The 19,537-nt window shown below is 46.1% G+C and overlaps 3 protein-coding genes across 8 annotated transcripts; 2 read left to right on the forward strand and 1 right to left on the reverse strand.

The window, feature by feature from the left end:
- Positions 1 to 7: 7 nt before the first annotated feature.
- On the forward strand, positions 8 to 10,888 carry stk17b (serine/threonine kinase 17b (apoptosis-inducing)). Its single transcript, XM_086051998.1, has 7 exons — positions 8 to 572; positions 2,096 to 2,308; positions 3,470 to 3,608; positions 3,702 to 3,828; positions 4,797 to 4,845; positions 4,949 to 5,128; positions 6,454 to 10,888. The coding sequence occupies exons 1-7, from the start codon at positions 445 to 447 to the stop codon at positions 6,713 to 6,715; spliced, it is 1,098 nt and encodes a 365-aa protein (XP_085908124.1). The 5' UTR covers positions 8 to 444; the 3' UTR covers positions 6,716 to 10,888.
- A 577-nt stretch (positions 10,889 to 11,465) lies between these two features.
- On the reverse strand, positions 11,466 to 14,752 carry c14h2orf69 (chromosome 14 C2orf69 homolog). The gene is made up of 4 exons (XM_086052430.1): positions 14,600 to 14,752; positions 14,207 to 14,459; positions 13,680 to 13,924; positions 11,466 to 13,141 (listed from the first exon to the last, which is right to left on the reverse strand). Exons 2-4 carry the CDS (start codon positions 14,432 to 14,434, stop codon positions 12,664 to 12,666), a joined length of 951 nt encoding a protein of 316 aa, XP_085908556.1. The 5' UTR covers positions 14,435 to 14,459; positions 14,600 to 14,752; the 3' UTR covers positions 11,466 to 12,663.
- Positions 13,025 to 19,283, forward strand: ftcdnl1 (formiminotransferase cyclodeaminase N-terminal like 1). Of its 6 annotated transcripts, XM_086052426.1 has the most exons (8): positions 13,025 to 13,158; positions 13,790 to 14,004; positions 14,140 to 14,403; positions 16,306 to 16,424; positions 16,903 to 16,998; positions 17,075 to 17,230; positions 17,302 to 17,490; positions 18,471 to 18,941. In XM_086052426.1, the coding sequence occupies exons 4-8, from the start codon at positions 16,310 to 16,312 to the stop codon at positions 18,905 to 18,907; spliced, it is 993 nt and encodes a 330-aa protein (XP_085908552.1). In that variant the 5' UTR covers positions 13,025 to 13,158; positions 13,790 to 14,004; positions 14,140 to 14,403; positions 16,306 to 16,309; the 3' UTR covers positions 18,908 to 18,941. The 6 variants fall into 6 exon arrangements, with proteins under 6 accessions (XP_085908552.1, XP_085908553.1, XP_085908554.1 ...); XM_086052427.1 differs by lacking the exon at positions 13,025 to 13,158 and having other exon boundaries at positions 13,775 to 14,004; XM_086052423.1 differs by lacking the exons at positions 13,025 to 13,158; positions 13,790 to 14,004; positions 14,140 to 14,403 and adding an exon at positions 14,810 to 15,155.
- Positions 19,284 to 19,537: the final 254 nt, after the last annotated feature.

Consider the following 19,537-nt stretch of genomic DNA (forward strand, 5'->3'; position numbering starts at 1 on the left):
AAAGCAGCAGTGCGCATGCGCGGGGCAGTGACGTTCGGAGAAAAGTGTCAAACAAGAAGGACGTAAAAAAAAGGGGGGGAAAGAATAAAGTGGCATATCACCGAAAAGTCTCCGAAGAGGTGAACTTGAAGTGGTTGACTTGAGCCGTCGGCGAGCGGTTGGATGCGCTAATCAATGGAGAGCTATGTGGTTGAGTGTCTTTTTCGAGCTCCTCCTCCTCCTCCGTTAAGTTGACCAAATCGAGCCTCGAGCTGACCGCGGAAGCTAACCGGGCTAGCATGGAAGCAGCAGCCGGCGGCCGGCGCTGTTAGCTTCGCTTCGTCAATTTGAGAGTCTCCTTTTTTTATTTCGTCGCGACTCGCCACCCTTTTCTTTGTGCCGGTGCCGGTTCCGTTGCTGGTGCTGGTGCTGGTGCTGGTGCTGGTGCTGGTGCTGGAGGTGAAGATGTCTCGGAGGCGGCTGGACAGCCGCGGCGGGCTGGCCGCCGCCTGCGGACTTCTGGCCGAAAGTCTCACACCGATCAGCGCGGAGCCTCTGGACGCAGTATTCGAAGTCACCGGCGAGCTGGGAAGGTGAGTCGGAACACTTTCCACCAGACTTCCAAAACTTTTCAGGCGACACATATAAGGACCCCCACAATAATCCTAATGCCAATCAAGCATAAGTCAAATGTATGCCCCTTAATTTAAAAAGTCGAGGCAAATGCAAATTTTTTCTTAACTATTTTGCTTTGCAAAATAACCCCAAACTTTCACTTGACAAAACATTGACTATTACAAGACACACACACCTTTTCTTGTAAAAGGTAATATTTAACCTCCTGCAGTAGTTCACATTTTGTTCTTTTGATGTGAGTTTTAAGGGTCATTCCATGTCAAAAGAATTTTCCCTTCACATCTCAGATGTTCTTGAAACACAAAACATTTGGGTTCTAACCCTAGAGAGAGCCTACCAGCTGCCTTTAAACGTCAACACTTTGTAAACTGCACCCTTTGGGAAGATGATCTTGATCATTTATAGCCCTTTCGTAGTCCCAACAAAACACTGATAAGATATGACAATGTTCTTCAATTTACTCAAGCCAAATTCACACGCACATATACAAAATTGTGCACCCCCCCCCCCATGCTATGACTCACAAAGGGTACCAAGACCATAATTTGAGCACCTCTTGCTTTATTAGGCCGTGTAACTTGAACTCTGTCGGCCGGAAATGATGAAAACGGATTTTGTTGAGTGTTATCAGTAGTATTTGCTCTCTCTATCCATAGTACAGTACGATGTGGTTTCATGTTACTGTAATGTTAATCTAGGTCACTTTTACACTCTGTTCTTGTCCATGAGTGGTAAACATGAACTTTGTCCAACCAGTTCTAGCGGTTCGCCTCCTCCTGGTTTAACTTCTGTTATTTCTGCAGTCAAAAGTCTGACATTATGACAACTTGATTGGAGCACCTTCTGATCCCGTTGACATACTTTGGGTGTCACATTTCTACCAGTTGTTAAAGAAAAAGAATACCTCTTGCCTGAAAAAAAATGTACCGGTTATGAATTAACCTTTGCTTTTAAGGTATCTCATAAATTGCTTAGTAGCACCACCGAGAAAGTAGAGAAAATCTGTTTTTCACTTTTACAGAGCGCTCTTCTTTTCATGTTGGTTACACCATCATGAACGTTGATTCAATTTAGTAAGATCTTCCTGATGTAATTATTCCTGATACTTATTCAGTAGCGCCCCCTGGAAAGTTAAGAAAATGTGTTTTTCCACCTATACACTCCTCTCCTGTGTTCATTTTGGTTAAACCAAAAAAATTCAACATTTGTAAGCAGATAAGCCCCAGCAAAAATGTTTGTAACATAGGGCTTCCAAAAACAACCCTCAGCCCCAAATAAAACTCGCTCAGCAGCGCCACTGGATCGTTAGAAAAATCAACAGATGGCAGTTTCTCATATTATCATGAAATTGGGTGCACGTGTCTCTTCGAACAGGACCCACGAAAAGGTCTCAAGGAGCCGTGCCCGATACTGAACATTAACTGTGCCGACAGAATTCAAATTCATGTTCCGCTCCGTGTCTCCTTTGTTGTCGTCCAAGGGGCAAGTTTGCTGTGGTGAAGCGCTGCGTGGAGAAAGCCACGGGCAAGGTGTTCGCCGCCAAGTTCCTGCGCAAAAGGAGGCGGGGTCGCGACTGCCGGGCCGAGGTGGTCCACGAGATGGCCGTCCTGGAGACGGCTCGCAACAACCCCAGAGTGGTCAACCTGCACGCCGCTTACGAGACGGACCACGACATCGTCCTCGTGCTGGAATAGTGAGTCACAACGGAGGTCACCTTGGGGACGATTCAGCTCACCGTGCGGAAATCGCCCCATGTTTCCCGGCTTGGTCGTGTGGCCGGCATTACCGAAACCGAGATTGCTTTGAAGGACTTGAATACGCACTGATTGTTCTCGAGGCGAAGTGTGTGTACGTTGAACTTTCAACAATACACACACCCTGTGCTTAAGCGAGGACATTCGATGGTCCCTCCTGCGCAGCCTCAACAAAACAAATATTTATTCATCCAAAGAAAAGTAACAAAACTGTAACCCGCCGATGTGTTTGGGAGCTTTTTTAGTGGTGAGTCACCTTGAGTCAAGGTGTCTTGCAACACAGGAACCGTCCTGCTTCATAAGACTTCACATCACAGCTATTGTTGGGGCAAAGAAGTCACTTTTTTTTATTTTGTAAGACCACATCACAGCTATTGCCGGGCAAAGCAGACGTCATCATTTAAAAAAAATGTTTTCAAATTTAATACAGTTCCTATGTGTCCCGGTTCCCATCATCAAAGTAGCCCACGCAAGAAGAATTGTCATTAAAAGTGACCCATAAAGACATTAAAAGCAATGGGTTGTATTTTGTTGGCTCACACTGTCCCCTTCTACTGCGGGGTGTGCCAACGTGACAATTGTTTACATTACTGCGATGACTAAGGGCTGGCTATTTGTTGGGCCTAAAAAAAAAAGGAGTATGAACTGCCTGGCCCCACAAAGACAGTAAAAGCAGTGGATTGCATGAGGCCTTGTCAAGATATGTTTTGTCCCCCTCTACTGTGGGGTGGGCAAACAATACGAGATTGCGTTCCCATGACAATGGGGGAGGTTGGGGGGTTGTAGTTTGTTGCAACTTGTTGATCCCAAATTATGAAAAAGCAAGTGCAAACGGCAAAGTGCTTTTAAAGACAGGAAATGCATGGATTGTATTTTCACTGCTGGAGGCAGCACTTCATCAACAAACTGCTGAAGTACTCCTGCTAAGTAGCATGTGGATCCATGTATGTTGTGCATGCAGCGGACATGTTGGCAAATTGTAATTCCCATTGCAAAACAAATAGTGTGTTCATGAGATGGCACATTTTTGGATACAGGCCGCGCACAAAATGGACGAGCGCCAACCATTTGTTTGAAAGATACGATTTTCTCCCACCCAGCGCGGCAGGTGGCGAGATATTCGACCACTGCGTGTCTGACGAGCTGCTGCCCGAGGCCCAAATCACCCGTCTGATCAGGCAAATGCTGGAGGGCGTTCACCACCTCCACCAGAGCAACCTGGTGCACTTGGACCTCAAGGTGGAGATGACATTTGGCGCCCGCTGTAAGACAAAAAAGGCGCCCTTTGCTATCCCAATCATGTTGGCGCGACTCTTTTGTTTTCTCTCCCAGCCGCAGAATATCCTGCTGACCAGCCTCTCCCCTCCCGGCGACATCAAAATTGTAGACTTTGGCCTGGCACGCAGGTTGGGTGCGGTTGGGGAGCTCCGAGAGATTCTTGGCACACCCGAGTATGTGGGTAAGATTAAAAAAACAAACAAAAAAAAAACCAAACACGCACACACTCGCACAGCAGCAGCTGCAAAAGTTAGTTGTCGTGGAGGGAAGCCCACTTTTGTAAAACCTCATTCTGACCGTCGTATGTCAAAATACACGAGAAATAAAGAATTTAGCATCCACTTATAACATTCAGGCTGCAATGGCCCGGTTTCGGGGCGGCACTTAAGTTTTGCAATTGAGTTTGGTTCATGTTACCATGGCAACTGGGGGCGGCACGAAGGCGTTGCAAAAGTGCATTGCAGTGTTGTCACTTTCCGGACCCGTCATGGCTTTTATTTTTCTTTTCCGAGCCACTTTTTGTGGCCTTATTGCAAACTTGTGAAGACTGGAAGACTCTCTCCAGAGCCGGAGATGTTCACGCCTCTGCTTCCAGATTGCAAATGAATCCCGCTTGCGTTACAGTCAGACTGGATAGTTTCACAATAACCGAGTTACTCAAAAGGAGTCCTCACTGCCACTTGCATCACTCCATCCAAAATGAGGCGGGCTTGTCTATCGAAAAAGAAATCTTAAACATCCATGCCTGATAATTGAACAGGAAGTCGGTTATTTTGGGTTGACACAGACAGTTTAGGCAAATTCCCGACCTCTAATTTGGTTGGAAACGAAAAAAAAAAAGGGCCCCAGTCAGTCGTGTCACCAATTGTGCCAAATTTGAGTTGACATGTATACCTCAGCAGGACATGAAAAAGTCCCAAGCCTGAAATTGAACAACATTTTGCTTTGAAGCAGACATTTTGGGAATCTTATTTGGTGAGAAACTTTGAGGAAAATCAAAAAATCAGTTCCAAACACCAGTTTCATCGATTGACATGAAATTGGTTACATGTAACATAACCGGACATATGAAACTGAACAGGAAGTCAGCCATTTTGGTTTGGGGCATCCATTTTGTGCAAATTCCAAATGTATCTTTTCTTCACTCAGCACCGGAAATCCTCAATTATGAGCCCATTACAACATCCACGGACCTCTGGTGAGTGGGGACTTTCAAGCCCAACACCTTCAATTGGATCTTTTTTTTCTTTTTTTCTTTTTGGGGTGCGGTGTGTGTAATATGCGTCTTGTCTTGCCCTCAGGAGCGTGGGCGTCATCGCCTACATGCTGGTGACGGGCGAGTCTCCGTTTGCCGGCGACGACAAGCAGGAGACGTACCTGAACGTGTCCCAGGTCAACGTGGACTACAGCCGGGAGGCCTTCTCCAGGGTATCGGAGCTGGCCGTGGACTTCATCCGCAAGCTGCTGGTCAAAGCGCCCGAGTGAGTAACAACAACAGCGGCGGCGCGTGCGTGCGTGCGTGTGCGCGTGTGTGAGCTCAGTCCCCAGAATAGAAGTCATTGTTTTGGAATCGAGTCCCAGTGGAGAGCAAAAGGACATCTGCCCCCAGGCCGCCGCAACATTTGATTTTAGAGACGTTTTTTTATTTATTTTTATTTATTTATATATATACAAGGAGGTCACCGGCCAACAGCTCTTTGCGCTCTCCATAACCACACAAAACGCTTTGCAGCAAGCCTTTTTTTCCACTGGTAGGAATGTGCTTGGAAGTAGCAATTATGCCGCATCCCCTCATCATCGCCACTTTCACATCAATCCCCTTTTTTCTTTTTCAATCTGCCATATAAACATTTTTGAATGAATTCACGCCAAGTGCTCCCCTTTGGAAGCTTTGCTTTGCTGTGACAATAATGTGCAGTTGCCATCTCTATTGAAGCTGGCAAAAATGCTCTTTTGGGCTGAAGTCTGGAGACTCGCTCGCTTGGCCAACCTGCCAAAGCTTCCTTATCCTGATTTCATCATTGTCATCACCAGGCCATGAAATGTTCTCCCAAGAATTGTAATACCCTGACATGTGAGCATCTTGACGTGCATGTTTTTTCAAGATGGGACCTGTCACTTGTCAAATTTTTATGATGTATTTTTTTGCTTACTATTTATTTAATATTGCGTTACGACCGCGTTCAATTCACGTTGCTCTCCTTTCCTTGCGGTGGAAGGACATGATCAGTTGGCGGCGCTAATGTTCCGTTAAGCTGGTTTGCCACTAAGCCTCACAGAAGAAGAACACGGAAAGACAATACATTAGGTACAGTTGTGTGGTTTGAGCTCCCATTTTCCTGCTAGCAGGAAAGTATTCTCGCCATGTACCAGTTGAAAACTGTTGAAAAAAACATTTGGGCACATGTATACGTAAAGAATTGAGTGTAGGTGTTATGTTGGTTTCCAAGTGTGTGTCGTAAATGACAACAAGAATCTTGGAAATATGACGAGCGGAGGCGGTCACGTGAACGGCCACTAAGGGCTGACGAAGCTGTCAGTGATGTCATCAAAATCAGTTTTTGGGTTTTCCTTTCCTTCTCTCTCAATGTTTGTCTTTTTCCTCGGTATGTCCGTGTGACATTCTATCTATCTACTTTGTTTCTTTCGTCTCCGGCGCATTCCGAAGGATTCTACGGGCCGGGTCCAATGTTGGCGCCACGGCTCGAATGGCATTTCCCTTCTGTGCCTGTTTTTCACCTGTCGCTAACTCTGCGGCTTTCACGCGGGCTACACCAGCACACTAACGGGCGACTGTTGCCGACAGGGACCGTCCCAGCGCCGCCGAGTGCATCGGCCACCCTTGGCTGTGGCAGCAGCAGCAGCTGTACGCCGGCCCCGAGCCGGCGTCCGCCCGCGGCCCCCGCGAGCGGAGCTGCGGCGCCAAGTGGGCGGCGCCTCCGCCCGAGGACCCCGAGGACAAGGAGAACTTCTTGGAGTCGCCGCCGCCGCCGCCGCCGCCGCTGCATTCCCACGCCAAACGCTTCCGCTTGGACGAGGAGGCGCTTCTCGGAGACGGCGACTTGTGAGCGCAAAAAGCTAATTGCTTTCAAATTGGTTTGAAGACCAACGGGCGACTTATTTGTGCTCCGATTCATTTGTTAATTAACACAAGCCAAAGATAATCATCTTACTGATCCGCTTTTGTGATCCTGTTTGTCTCCGTGGTGTTGAACTGGAATTCTCGTGCCAGGCGAGGGCTCGTGGGCACTTTTTTTGTGGCGATTCATGCAGTACATTAAGTTGGCTCTGTGCTTGAGCCCTGTTGAATGGCCGCTTTGCCAAAGCCGGTACACACATAGCAGTGTTTTAACATCTTAACCAATTGTTTTAGTAATTTTTAAGATTGGCATGTACACACACAGAACGATATTTGTCGTAGTCCTAAGACCGACCTATGCAAGGCACCGTGTTTTGAGCACACACTCACTAAGAATTTCAATCGGAAATATTGAACCCAGTTAACAGTTAGGATTGTCAATTTTTTTCCGATCGGATCGCGGAGGTTAAATCACTGGACCGCTGTCTTGTGGTGTGGTGCGTGATTGGTATTTATCACGAGGGAGGAGTGATGCTCAAATCCCTTTTTGATTTATGTGCGTACGTAAGATGTTGAAAATCGGTTGATCACAGACAGCGCTTTGCGGTCATGAGTATTGAACATGTTTAACATTTATAATTGTGACCGTTTTGCAAGCAGATCGGGGATCTTGCTTATTTTGATGACAAAGGAGTGAAAAGGACAAATACCAACACGTTTATACGCATGTTTAAACATTGTCACCATTTTCCGAGCAGATTGGGAAGGAAAAATTACGCACCACACAATAATGGGTCAGAGACATTCAATAACAGTGGTCAACAGCAAATTTTATTCAGAGATGGCTTTATGTGTCCATAAAAGTAGTTTTTATGTTGTTTTCAAAAAATGACTTTCCTTTTTTCCTAGCACAACAGGTTTGTGAGAGATTCAGATTTTTTTTTTTTAAGTTTGACCTATAAAAAAAAATGTGCGCAGTACAGATTTTAGCATGTGTTCAAATTTATAACTAGGATGTCTCAGAAAAAAATGCACCTGTTGCTGAACATAACCTTTAACTAATAATTAGTAAATCATATTTTATTATTATTATTATTCTCATGAAAACATGATGTGCGAGAGAAAACGAGGGGCGATTGGAGTGTCGCTATGTGTGTACTCTGCTTTGGATGCACGCGTGTAGATTTTTGCATTCGACAGTGCCATGTGGAAAAACGGCCTAAACCAGCACAAAAGCACATTCCTGATATTTGGCACATTTTGAGCATTGGAATTTAGCTCAGGGCTTTTAGAAGAAAAGAGTCGTTCAATCGTTGCGCTTTCAGGCCTTTCTCTATTCAGTGTTAATCGGATTCTCAGGTGATGACATGTTCCGAACTCCTAACGAAACGTTTGCCAGTCGTTTTGCCCCAACGCGCTGCTGTAAAATTGTCCTGCTCAGGTTGCTCCAACGATTTACGCTCTCGTCCGCCCGCAGAAAAGGGAACCACCCTCGAGCACTTAACTTCCTCATCAACACAGCGCTTTATGCATTCACGCTTGGTTTTATAATGAAGGTTCTTCTTTATCTATAGCGGGAAAAGGAACACAAAAAAAACAACAAAAAAAACACTGCTCACTTTGCTTATACCTAGCGTCATTCCTGTCGTTGTTATTTATGCGCTGGACTTATACTTTATATTATTTTTGATGTCATTTATAGTACAGATGAGGTGGAGAAATGTTTTGGGTATCTGGATTGCTGGAGAGTGGCGAGAAATTCAGGGAATTGAGAAGGTTGAAAGAAGGACTTTTTATGTGGTCACTGTGGACGTGATGTTGGAAGGTGGCGTTGACGCTATGTGGGTGCGGGAAGGCTTTTTGTGGAGTTGGAGGGATGCTGGCTGAGGCCGCCATTCCCCAAGTGTTTTCGTTTTTTTATTGTTATCTTTTTGTCGTTGTCGTCATCTCATGCTGTCAGCAGCCAACACGGTGGCCTTTGTGCGGAGCGGCCATGTTGTCATCCGGAATGACGGAAGAATTGCAAGGCTACTCTGGGAGCGCAAAATCACGCTGCTTTTCTCCACTAGGGTGACGCAACGGTGCCTTGAGATATGAGTAACCCGACTTAGTTGAATTTTTTTCCCCAGTTCTACGTTTTTTTATTTTTTTTGGGGGGGGGACTTGAAACTTGAGCGCTGTATAGTGGCAGTGAACTCAATTGAACTCATTTCACAAAAAGCAGCAGTTCAGCAAACATTGAACAAGCATTCCAAAAAGAGGCTTCAAGCGGTTCAATGTTGAAGTTTACAGTCAAATTACACATTTCAACGTTTTGTATTTCATCCAAGCACTTTTTTTCCTTTAAAAAAAAAAAAGGTCCGTTTAGCTTAATGCTAACAAACATCACAGGCGTAAATTCATCCACTCCAATCATGTCTAATGTTGCAGTTTTAATTCTGGAGAAGAAATCTATTCTTCTTCGATTGTGTCTGCTTGACTGTATAAGACTGCCTCCCGCTGGCCAAGGCGAGCACGCCAGAAGGAACAGTACAATGAAATAAATTGTAGCATTAAATCATTCTACAAAAATTGTTGAATGCTTCCTTTTCTGTTATCTTATTATTACTCTGTTTTTATAAAGTGCTAGTTTTCTTCATTTTCTTTTTTAATTAAAAAAAAAACATTTTTGGGAGGGGCTGGAACGGATTAATGGCATTTGGATTCATTTCAGTGGTGAAAGATGATTTGCAAGTATGAGCGTTTTGAGGCACAAGCCTGGTCATGGAATGGATGAAACTGATATCTCAAGGCACAAGTGTTGTCAAGTTGCATTGGAGGAGCAAGTAAAAAAAAAACTGCTTTTCTAGAAATAAGCTTCAGTGTCCTTACACCTCAGGACTTAAAGGAGACATATTATGCTAATGTTTTTCCTTACAAAACATTCTTGGTTAATTTTTAAATTACTGTTGCTATATCATTTTTTTTTTTTTTTTTTTTTTTTTTAAATAGCAATGTGCTTGCTAAAGCGTTTTTCTCTTGTGTAAATTGTCAGTCATCCAGGTCACAGTAATCCACAAACGTGGACTCGAGCCAACTGGATGTTGTTTGTTGAAATTTTTTTTTTTTTGTAACTAAAAACATTCCGAAAAAAATGACTGAGGCCATCATTATGCAGGTCAACGAAAATGTCATTTCAAACAGTTCGCAGGCACCTTCAAATGTCTGAGGCATGCTTTTCTAGAAATACCCCCCGAATCAGGAATCTTCACCCTATTTTTCCAGTTTCTTGGAACTGTTTTGAGGAGGCAAGCCTGTTTCACTTTTAGAGGCTCTCGTTACCATGACGACCGGGGGCGTGGCTAGAGCGTTGCCATTAGGCCAGTGACTACTTAACCGAGTGACGTAAAGAGAAACACGCTTGCCCTCATGAAGACAGCAAAAGCATGGATTGTGTTTTCGCTGGTGGAAGCAGCACTTCATCACCAAGCCGCTGAATGACACGCAGTGTTGCAGAAGCGTCACCCGGCAGTCACAAAGCAGTCTGCCCCGGCAGCTCAGCTTACCATCTGGCTTTGACACGTTTGCGTTTCAGACAGCATATATCCTGCCATCGCTTGAAAGTGGCAGCTCTTCCCTCAGCCTGTGGGGGCGGGATTATGCAAATTAAATGCTGTTATGTGTTACAATCCAGATGAACGCAAAAGTCCATTTCCATAATATGTCCTCTTTAAATCACACTTTGCTGCTGTTTGTCTGATCGATACCTCACACACACACACACACGCGCGTGTCTTGAAATGATGACGTGTGGGCTGGTTGGCTGACTTTGTGAGTAGTCTTTTGTTTTTCAAGACTTAACAAGCGGTGTGACGCGCAGAGAAGGCGGACGGACTTGTTTGACGCTCGCTCTGCTGGATGATGACACACTTGAATGTGTCGACGATGTCGCGCGTGCCATTCCCGTGCTCGTCGGGTGTCGGGAGACGTCAACCGGCCATAAGCACAAGCGCGTCCCCGGAGATGTTTGTTTATTTTGGACTGTTTCTAATTTAACGCAAGAGCAATATGATTGCCACCACTTAAGAAAACAAACTCATGTTTTGTGATCAAGCACACACAAGCTAATTCATATTTAGGCATCCAAGTGCTTAATAATGCTTATTAAAGATTGTAGAAACGATGAGACTCCTTTGTCCCATTTGATTGACGTTTGTCTTCAATGTCCATAAAAAGAAGAAAACATTAAAAGGCCATTTGTTTTTGCCGTACTCCAGAAATGTTTACATATGTATACATAAGTATTTGGTGCAACTATTCTAACTCTTTTGTTTTCAGCCCCATAAAATGTTTTTGTGGAAACTGGGAAATCTCAGGAATAAAAGTAAGCAATTTTATCGGTCAATTTGACCTGCAACAGAGCAGGAAAGTTCACCATAAAAAGACAAAAAAATAAAGACGGTCACTGGAATATAAGAAAGTCTTACAAAGTTGATTTGTTTGACACAACATTAGTAAGTAATTTAAATATGTTTTACATTCATATTTTCTTTAGGAATATTCTTTTTCCGAGGAATATTTTGGAAAATGCCAGAAATAAAATCAGCTCGCTTTACAAAACACTTAAAAGTGTCATCATGTTTAAAAGTATAATAGTGTAAAAATGAAAAAAATTGAATGAGTATTTTTGTTAGCCTCTATCACTGCCAGTTGTGTAACGTACCATGTAAATACATAGAGAAACAAAAAACAAGGCTAGATGAAGTTTATGCACATTTTTAATTTTTGAAATATTTTTTTGGTGGACGGGTCAAGTTGATCCGTACCATAATCGGACCGATTTAATTTTCACCTTGCTATGAGATCCTTGAATGGGCCGATAAAATGGAATGATTGGCTTTGTTACATTCAACGTTGATCATGGCCGACCCGACCGCGCTCAATAGTGCAGCGGGGAGTGGGAACCGTGACTCTGGGTTTCAATGAGTAGACATTCATCGCTGCTTTCCAAACAACACGCCAGCACAACTAGAACTAACAAGACAAGAATAGCATGCCTTCTGTCTATTCAGCCCACTGTTACGCTCATAATCAGCCGTACAATCTCAACTGAGGGAAGAAGACGACAAGGCGGCCAGTGTGCTTGGAAAGCCTGTAAACACAAGTCATCACGAGTGCGCCTTGAAATACACAACGTCTCTCACACACACACACACACACACAGCCTATAATTTAAATGACAACACAGGAAACATTGAAAAAAATGGGTCAAAATGCGTCATTCTAAGTAAGATGCCTGGAAAAACAAGTTTCCACAGAGACAAAGACAGGCAATTTCCAACAAAACCAAAAGGAATGAAAGCCCAGGTTTCTAGAGCATCTTGAAACCAACATTAAAACCAGAGTGCAATCTATGGGTGCAAAAACAAAACAAATTGTCGCTGTCCTGCAAAAAACACTTGTGTCCAATTTGGGGAAAATGTTACATTTTCACGTTAACGCGGACACGGGACGGCGACAAAATGCTACTGAGTGACTTTTGGAGACTGGCCGTGATTTACGTACATTTTTTCATCTTTTCGCCAGGAGACGCACAGTTGCAAAAAAAAAAAAAAAAACGCAGTTCAGGGACATGCTGAGTGCCCCCAAATCAGCCATGCATTAAAGAAAAAAAAAAAAAGAAACAGCGAGATTTCAATCATTAAGTGTAATGACATTACATGCGTTTTGGAGCAGAAAACTTGAACTGCAGTCCGGTCCTCGCGAGCCCCTACCCAGCCTGTTTGACATGTCTCCCTCCTAAAACACACCTGATTCAAATGATCAGATCAGCAAGCTTGTCAAGAAGCCTGACAACGGTCCTGATCATTTGAATCGGGTATGAAAAGATTCAGATGTACACGCAAGGTCTGGACGTGTACGCTCAGATGCTGGAGACAGCTGCCAAGGGCGGGGGGCTCAGAATTCCTGAATGACCCTAAAGTGGTTTTCAATGGATGGTGGTTCATCCTCAAAATGGAGTTTATCAAAGAGACGCGCCCCCAACTCCTCCAGGGTCTTCACGAAACACGCGTGCTCCCGGCCCACCCAGGCCCGCACGGGATCTCGGACCTCGTAAGGCGTCACGTGGGCGTGGAGGCCGATCCCGCTGGTGGCCAGCTGGCCCAGCAGCCTCCTGTCCGTCACCCAGGTCTCGCTCCCCCCCGGGTGGCCGCCGTCCAGCCAGAACATGTCCGAAAGGCTTCCGGCAAAGTCTGAGAGACGCGGGTCCGCCAGGGCACCGGCCAGCTCGTGGACCACTTGGTTGAGGACCACGCAGCCTTTACTGAAGCCCACCAGGGTCAGGGAGAACCTGGCGGCGGTGCCGGTGGCGTCGCCCGGAGCTCGGATGGCGTTCGGCAGGCCGGCTCGCTCCATCCCGTGGACCAGCAGAGACCTGCAACCACAGTCGAGGTTTGTCACCTTATCCAATGGTACTCTCGCTTTCCCATGCGCCACTTTCGGGGGATCCATTTGAACTGCACAACGTGAGGAGTGTTTTAGGTTGTCTCAATTACGCTGGCAAACTACACTGGCTCCCAGTCAGCTTTAGAGTAGATTTGACAATTCTGCAACTGGTCTATAAATGGCTGAATGATTTAGGTCCTGATTACACTAAAGAACTGCTCATAGAAGATCAACTGGGGCTCTGAGGTCGGCTGACTCGAGTCAATTAGTGGAGCCCAGGGTACAAGGCAAACATGGTGAAGCGGCATTCCCCTGTTAAGCCGCATGCAAATGCAATAAGTGATAGCAATCCAGCTGCCTTGCCTTGCCTTCATTTAACCTGAGCAACTTTTGATGTTTTCAAAGTGCAGGAATGATCACTTTTACCTATGTACGTTTTTGACAGCTTTTCTGGCAAGTCATTTCATACAAGGGCCCTGAAACTCCTCGTGGGCCAATGAAAATGCGAAGGCGAGGAGTTTCCCAACCTGAGGTGGCGCAGCGCTCCCACATCGGCTTCGGTCGAGTAGGGGGCGTGTTGCGGGGCGCCGAACATGTTGCTGTCCACAAAGTTGCGGTAGCTGCTGAACTTGTGCAGGTACATGCGGGAGGCGCGCACCACCCACACGTGGTGCCCGGGGAAGCGGCGGCCCAGCGTGACGCCCACCTGCTCCAGACTCCACGCCAGCCACGGGGCGCACTCTGACTGCGAGGACATCTCCTCCTGGAAGTTCTGCCGCAGCACCACACGAACTTTGAGGGGGACAGTACTTGCATTCGACTCGTTTGGATGACGGACATGCACTTGAAACAGTTCGGTTATAACATTTTCTCTCTCTTTTTTTTTTGCCCCATCTTTTAGTTTTACTTCGATCACTGTGATGGACCCTCTCGTTGTGCTTACTTATGCTGCCATATAATGCATGTTATTGTCTCCCCTTCCCTCAGACCATCGTCCAATGCAGCAGACAACACCGGCACTACATCGGCTGTAGTCGTCGATACCTATGCTCACCTGAATGTCCCCATGAAAAAACACCACATGCTTGCTACTGCTGCTGCTGTCTGCTTGTGACTCGTGTCCATCTCCAGGCCGGAGGAGGAGCAGGTCGTTGAGCATGTTTGCTTTGCACCCGGGCACGGCCAGTAGCTTGTGGAGCCTCGGCGCGCTCGCACCTTTGGAGAGTCCAACCGGGCAACGACTCGATGCCGGTGAGGAGGACGGCGCCACCGTAGTCGTCATCGTCGCGCGTTCGGTGTAGCTGTCACTGTAATAAGATCAATCCTTCAGCCCGGATGCAAGACAAGCATTGAGCTACGAGCGCACAGGAGCCGCCGTGGTGGAATTAGCAGCACGTTTAGCACCGAGATGGCTTGGATATAAGCTTCTTCTGGTTCACCACCTGACCTTAGACATGGCGTGACGTTTCCTCTCTTCGGGGAGGGTCCCAAAAAGTCGCCAATTTGCGTTCTTCTGCTTAACTTTATGTGATTTGCCCACAGAGAGGCGCTGTTGATTGAAAACACGCCACCCCGGTAAACGGCGTCACTTTACTGCGCGTGGCAGTTTTGTCAACACCACACTGAGCATGCGCGAACGTTCTTGATTGCCATCTTGCGATGACCACCTCGTTTTTACTTCAGTTTTCGCTTGCATGCGACAAAACGAGAGGCACGCTGTATGCATCTGCATTTGATGCGTTTTAATACAGTACAGTGCCTTGAATGCAGAGGAACCGAGCACGATACAATAAAACATATGTAAAACACTACTGTCACGAGTTAACAAGATAAATGGCTACGGTACATGGAGCAGACGCGAGCGTGCACGTAAACCAAGATAAATCCCTCATAGTTACTTCCGTGTTCGATTGTGTGACGAACTACACTCGCCTTGCTAAACACATTTAACAAATGAGAACGTTCGAATTAAATATCCACGTATATTGTAAGCATTTATTGAGGTATTTAAAATAAAATGATATATTCACGCCACTTAAACATTTCACAGTGTTTAGTGACAGCTTGGACTTTGCCCAATCTCTGTAATCTGCAGCCAGCGATGATAAGCAGCCAGTGATTCTCAAGCGCTCGGTGACTATAAAATCAAATCAATATTTATTTTAGTGTCAACTTTTCTCACCTTTGACATTTTAGGCTACTTAATTTTGATTCTCACACGTTGCTCAGACATTCGGTGCGAGTTTAAACACGGACCATAATACGTAATGGACAGGAAGTGTAACTGCCCAGCTCTAGCAGCATGGCTAGCTAAAGTAAATGTTTTCCTTTTGGCCTCTAATAGTCCCTAGCGGCGAATAAACTACTTTTATTACAATAGCAATTGCCTCTAAAAGAAGTCGAGGTGTAAACTAAACAACACATCGAGCATGGGCAGGGGGAGAGGAGTCAGAGGACAGAGAAGCCGTGCTTACTGCTAAAGCTAACAAGTGAAAAGCACGCATATTTGTTCGAATAAGTTGGCACAAATAACTAGATAACTTTAAAATGACATGTTGTTGTACTTTACTAAAAAGATGACGGACTATCAAAGTTGCACTTTCTTTTATAAAGAGGACACATTATTGATGGTGAACTTTATGAAATACAGTATAAGGAGAATTATTACTGCACTATTCTAAAAGACAAAAACAAACTATGATTGTTGTAATTACCTAAAATGACTTATATTACCTTTCTTTTATTGAATACTAAACGGTGAATGACTGGTTAGCACATCAGCCTCACAGTTTGGACGCTGTGGGTTCAAATCCGGGCTGCATGTTCTCCCTGTGTATATGTGTGTTTTTTCTGATTTCCTTCCAAAAACATGGTCGGTGAACTAAACACTCTAAATTTTCCGTACATGTGAATAGTGGTTCATGTGTCCTAAAATGAAGACAGTTGTACTATCCTGAAAATAAATTACTTAAACTGCAACAAATGGAATCTTTAATTGAGAATCCTTGGATCGTTTTTGTTTTACATTTGATTCCAAATGTCATTAAATCTCTTCTTTTTTTTTTTTTTTACAGCAGAGAGAATCATGTTTTACATTTCGCGTGTGAGTATACGTTTTTGACCCTAATTTCGTTGAAATTATTATTATTGCAGAAACATGTCGACCACTTCAATTGGAAGACGCCTGGTGACATGTCTGCTCAATGTGTCGGAGGCTCGCAGGAAGGACCTGGTGGAAACTGTGGCCATGGCCGCCTTATACGACTCTCAAGGTAAGTCCAGAACACGAGTGCTAGTACTGCCCCATACACAGGTTTCACCAATTCTTACAAATTTAGGTGGACATGTCTGTCATTACAGTACACACTAAAAAGTCTCATGGACATATGCTGAAAATCAAACTGGGAGACGGCCATTTTAGTTCGAAGCAGCCGTTTTGTGTGAATTCAACGGCTCGTGTTTTGTTCTCCCCCAGGCACCGTATCGTATCAGGACGCAGGCAAAAGTCTCAAGGGCCCATAGCCCGAACTGAATAGGAGGTCAGCCATTTTGGTTTAAAGAAGCCGCCTTGGGAGAATGCCAAGCCTTAATTGTGCCATTGATAGAAAGTTTGGAAAAAAAATGCTTGTTCATGTCTGCCATAACAGCACGCACAAAAAAGTCTCAAGGAAGCGTTCCTGAAATCGAGTCGGCCGTTTTGGTTTGAAGCGGCCAATTTGAGCAACTATTGTCTTGATTCCGATTGGGCAGGTGTTCGAAGAGATGAGACCACGGTGCTGAACATCTTCAATGACCGTGACTACAACCGCTCCGTCATCACAATCGTGGCCAGTATTGAAGCCATCAGTAAGTACCGACTCACGTTTGTGCAATGTAATTGACCCCACCAAAAATAAAAATCTGGTCTTTTGGGGTATTTCAGGAGAGGCCGTCTTGTCTGCCTGCGAGAAAGCCTGCGAGCTGTTTGACATGCGCAGCCACTCGGGCGTCCACCCGTGCTTGGGTGCCGTGGACCTGGTGCCCATCCACCCCTTGGGGGAGGACGTGGGAACTGCCGACTGCGCTCGAGAGTCTCGCGGTGAGATCCCCTTTGCGCAGCGTTCTTTTTGTCGGCTCTTGCTGACCTCGTCCTTTCTTGGGCTTCCTCAGCCGTGGCCGCGGGCCTGACCCGCCGAGTGCCGGGCACCGGCGTCTTCCTCTTCGGCTGGGCCGACGCGCCACTTGAGCGGGGGCTGGCGCAGAGGAGGAAAGAGATGGGCTGGTTCAAGAAAACGCCCGACTTGAACGGCGTCAGGCCCTGCGTCGGGCCCGTGCCACACAAACGCTTCGGCCTCACCGGTCAGTCCAGACGCATGAAGCCCAATCCAAAAAGAAAATCACTTTCGTTTTTGCTTTTGTGTTCCGGAACGGGACGGCACAAAGGTTTTCTTGAAATGTACACCGCTCTCATGTTTCATGACTATTCCGCTCTTAATGCCACGCGTTGACCTGACGGAAACGTTCCTAAATACGCCTTAATAGGAAGTCTTCTGCTCACCAAAACAGTGCAAGGATTTTACAGCATTGTCCATCCTTTTCATTTTTCATGACTATTCTCCTCGTTAAATGACAAATGTACCCGTCGGAAAGTGTCCTTGTTGCACCTTAATAAGCAGAGACACATTTGCTTTTCGGAACGGTTCAATGTTTTTTCCTTAAATGTGCAGTGTTTTCCTTTTCATGGCTACTATTTTGCCCTTAAGACGACACATTTGTCTGTCAGACGCTTTCCTTAATGTGCCTTAATCAGAACAAATGCGTCTGCTCTCCAAAAGCAGAGCAGCCATTTTCCTGAAATGCCCAGTGTTTTCATTTTTCACGACTGTTCTGCTCATAGTACGACATCAGAAGCTTTCCTTGGTGTGGCTTAATCAGAACAAATGCTTCTACTGTCCCACGCAGAACGACTGCTTTGCCGACTTGTCCACTGTTTTCAGTTTTCACGACAATTCCTCCCTTGGCGCCAACAAACGTGCCCGGCAGAAATGTTCCTTTCTGCATCCCGATCGGGATCAACCGGTCTCTGGAGTCGCACACAAATGATTTGAAAGTACAGCGCCGTGATTTTTTTTGAAAGCCCGCTATTTTTTGTACTTTCATCAGGCTGTGGATTAGGCCTTAGTTTTCCCCGTTATGTCTAAAAACCGCGACCCGAAGCCAGCTAATATGCCGTCGGGAGACTTACCCGAAAAAACGATCGGAAACCGATCACGGTGATGTAAGCGAGACAGGAGAAACAACCGCAATGTGCTCACAGACTTTGTTTGCGCTCATCGCAGGCGTTGGGGCCAGTCCTTACGTCATGAACTGCAACGTCACTATCGACACCCAAGACCTAACCGTAGGACGCCGCATCGCCGCCGCCATCAGGGAGTCCACGCCGGGGGGTCTTCGGGGGGTCCAAGTCCTGGCCCTGCCGCACGAGGGCGCCGTGGAGATCGCCTGCAACGTGCAGAGCGTGCCGGGGGGCCCGCCGAGCCAAACGAGCGCCGCGGCGCCCTGGCCGTCCTTCAGCATCGGCGGTCGGCCGTACTGTCACGTTCCGGCTTCTCTCGTCGCCGCCAGGGTCGCCGAGTTGGCGGCCGGGCACGGGGTCGGCACCAAGGGCGCCGCCTTGGTGGGCTTCACCCCCAACGAGTGTCGGAGATTGGCCGAGGCGGCCCTCTCTCGAGGCATCGCCGACTTTTGGAAAGAGCAACAAAGGGTGCGCATGTGAAAATAAATTGTGCTTCAAGGCCACCTGCCGCAAAGGACTCTGTTTTGAAATGATTCGGACTGTGGTCAGATTTGGAGGTGAAAGGAATTCACAAGTATTTGTTGCGTCAGGCTTCAATAGGCTGGATGCATCCCTGACTAAAGGCAAGGCGCATAATAGACAAACAACACGCTCACACTTTTGGGACACTTTCAAGTTTTCCATTCCAGTTTGTGGAGGATCCAATTTGGGGCAATTCCCTCATTGGAGTTGGCCAACCTGGCCGCTTCAAAGCAATATGGCCGACCTCCTGTTTGATTCCCAGCATGGGTGCTTGTGATGCATCCTGTCTTCATCCACCTGTCCACTCAGTGTAGTATTAAACATGCAAATCATGTGCAGGTTTATGATGTTCTGACTCAATCTTAAATATTCTCCCGACTTCGCCCGGATGCATCGGCATCACCATCGTCTTCATCACATCGCGACGGTTTTGTGTTGCAGCTAAATGCTATCTTGGGTCAACTCTTGTAAACAATTCCATCCACTCACGATACTCCCACGTGCATAGGAAATTAGCCAGCTAACCATCTTTAAGTAATGTTTGTGTGTGCACGGAGGGCTTACGGGGCTGGGCGATGATTTTTATTA

This window comes from Filicampus tigris, chromosome 14, assembly GCF_054856515.1.
Source record: "Filicampus tigris isolate MCC_2025a chromosome 14, RoL_Ftig_1.0, whole genome shotgun sequence".
NCBI classification, from domain to species: domain Eukaryota; kingdom Metazoa; phylum Chordata; class Actinopteri; order Syngnathiformes; family Syngnathidae; genus Filicampus; species Filicampus tigris.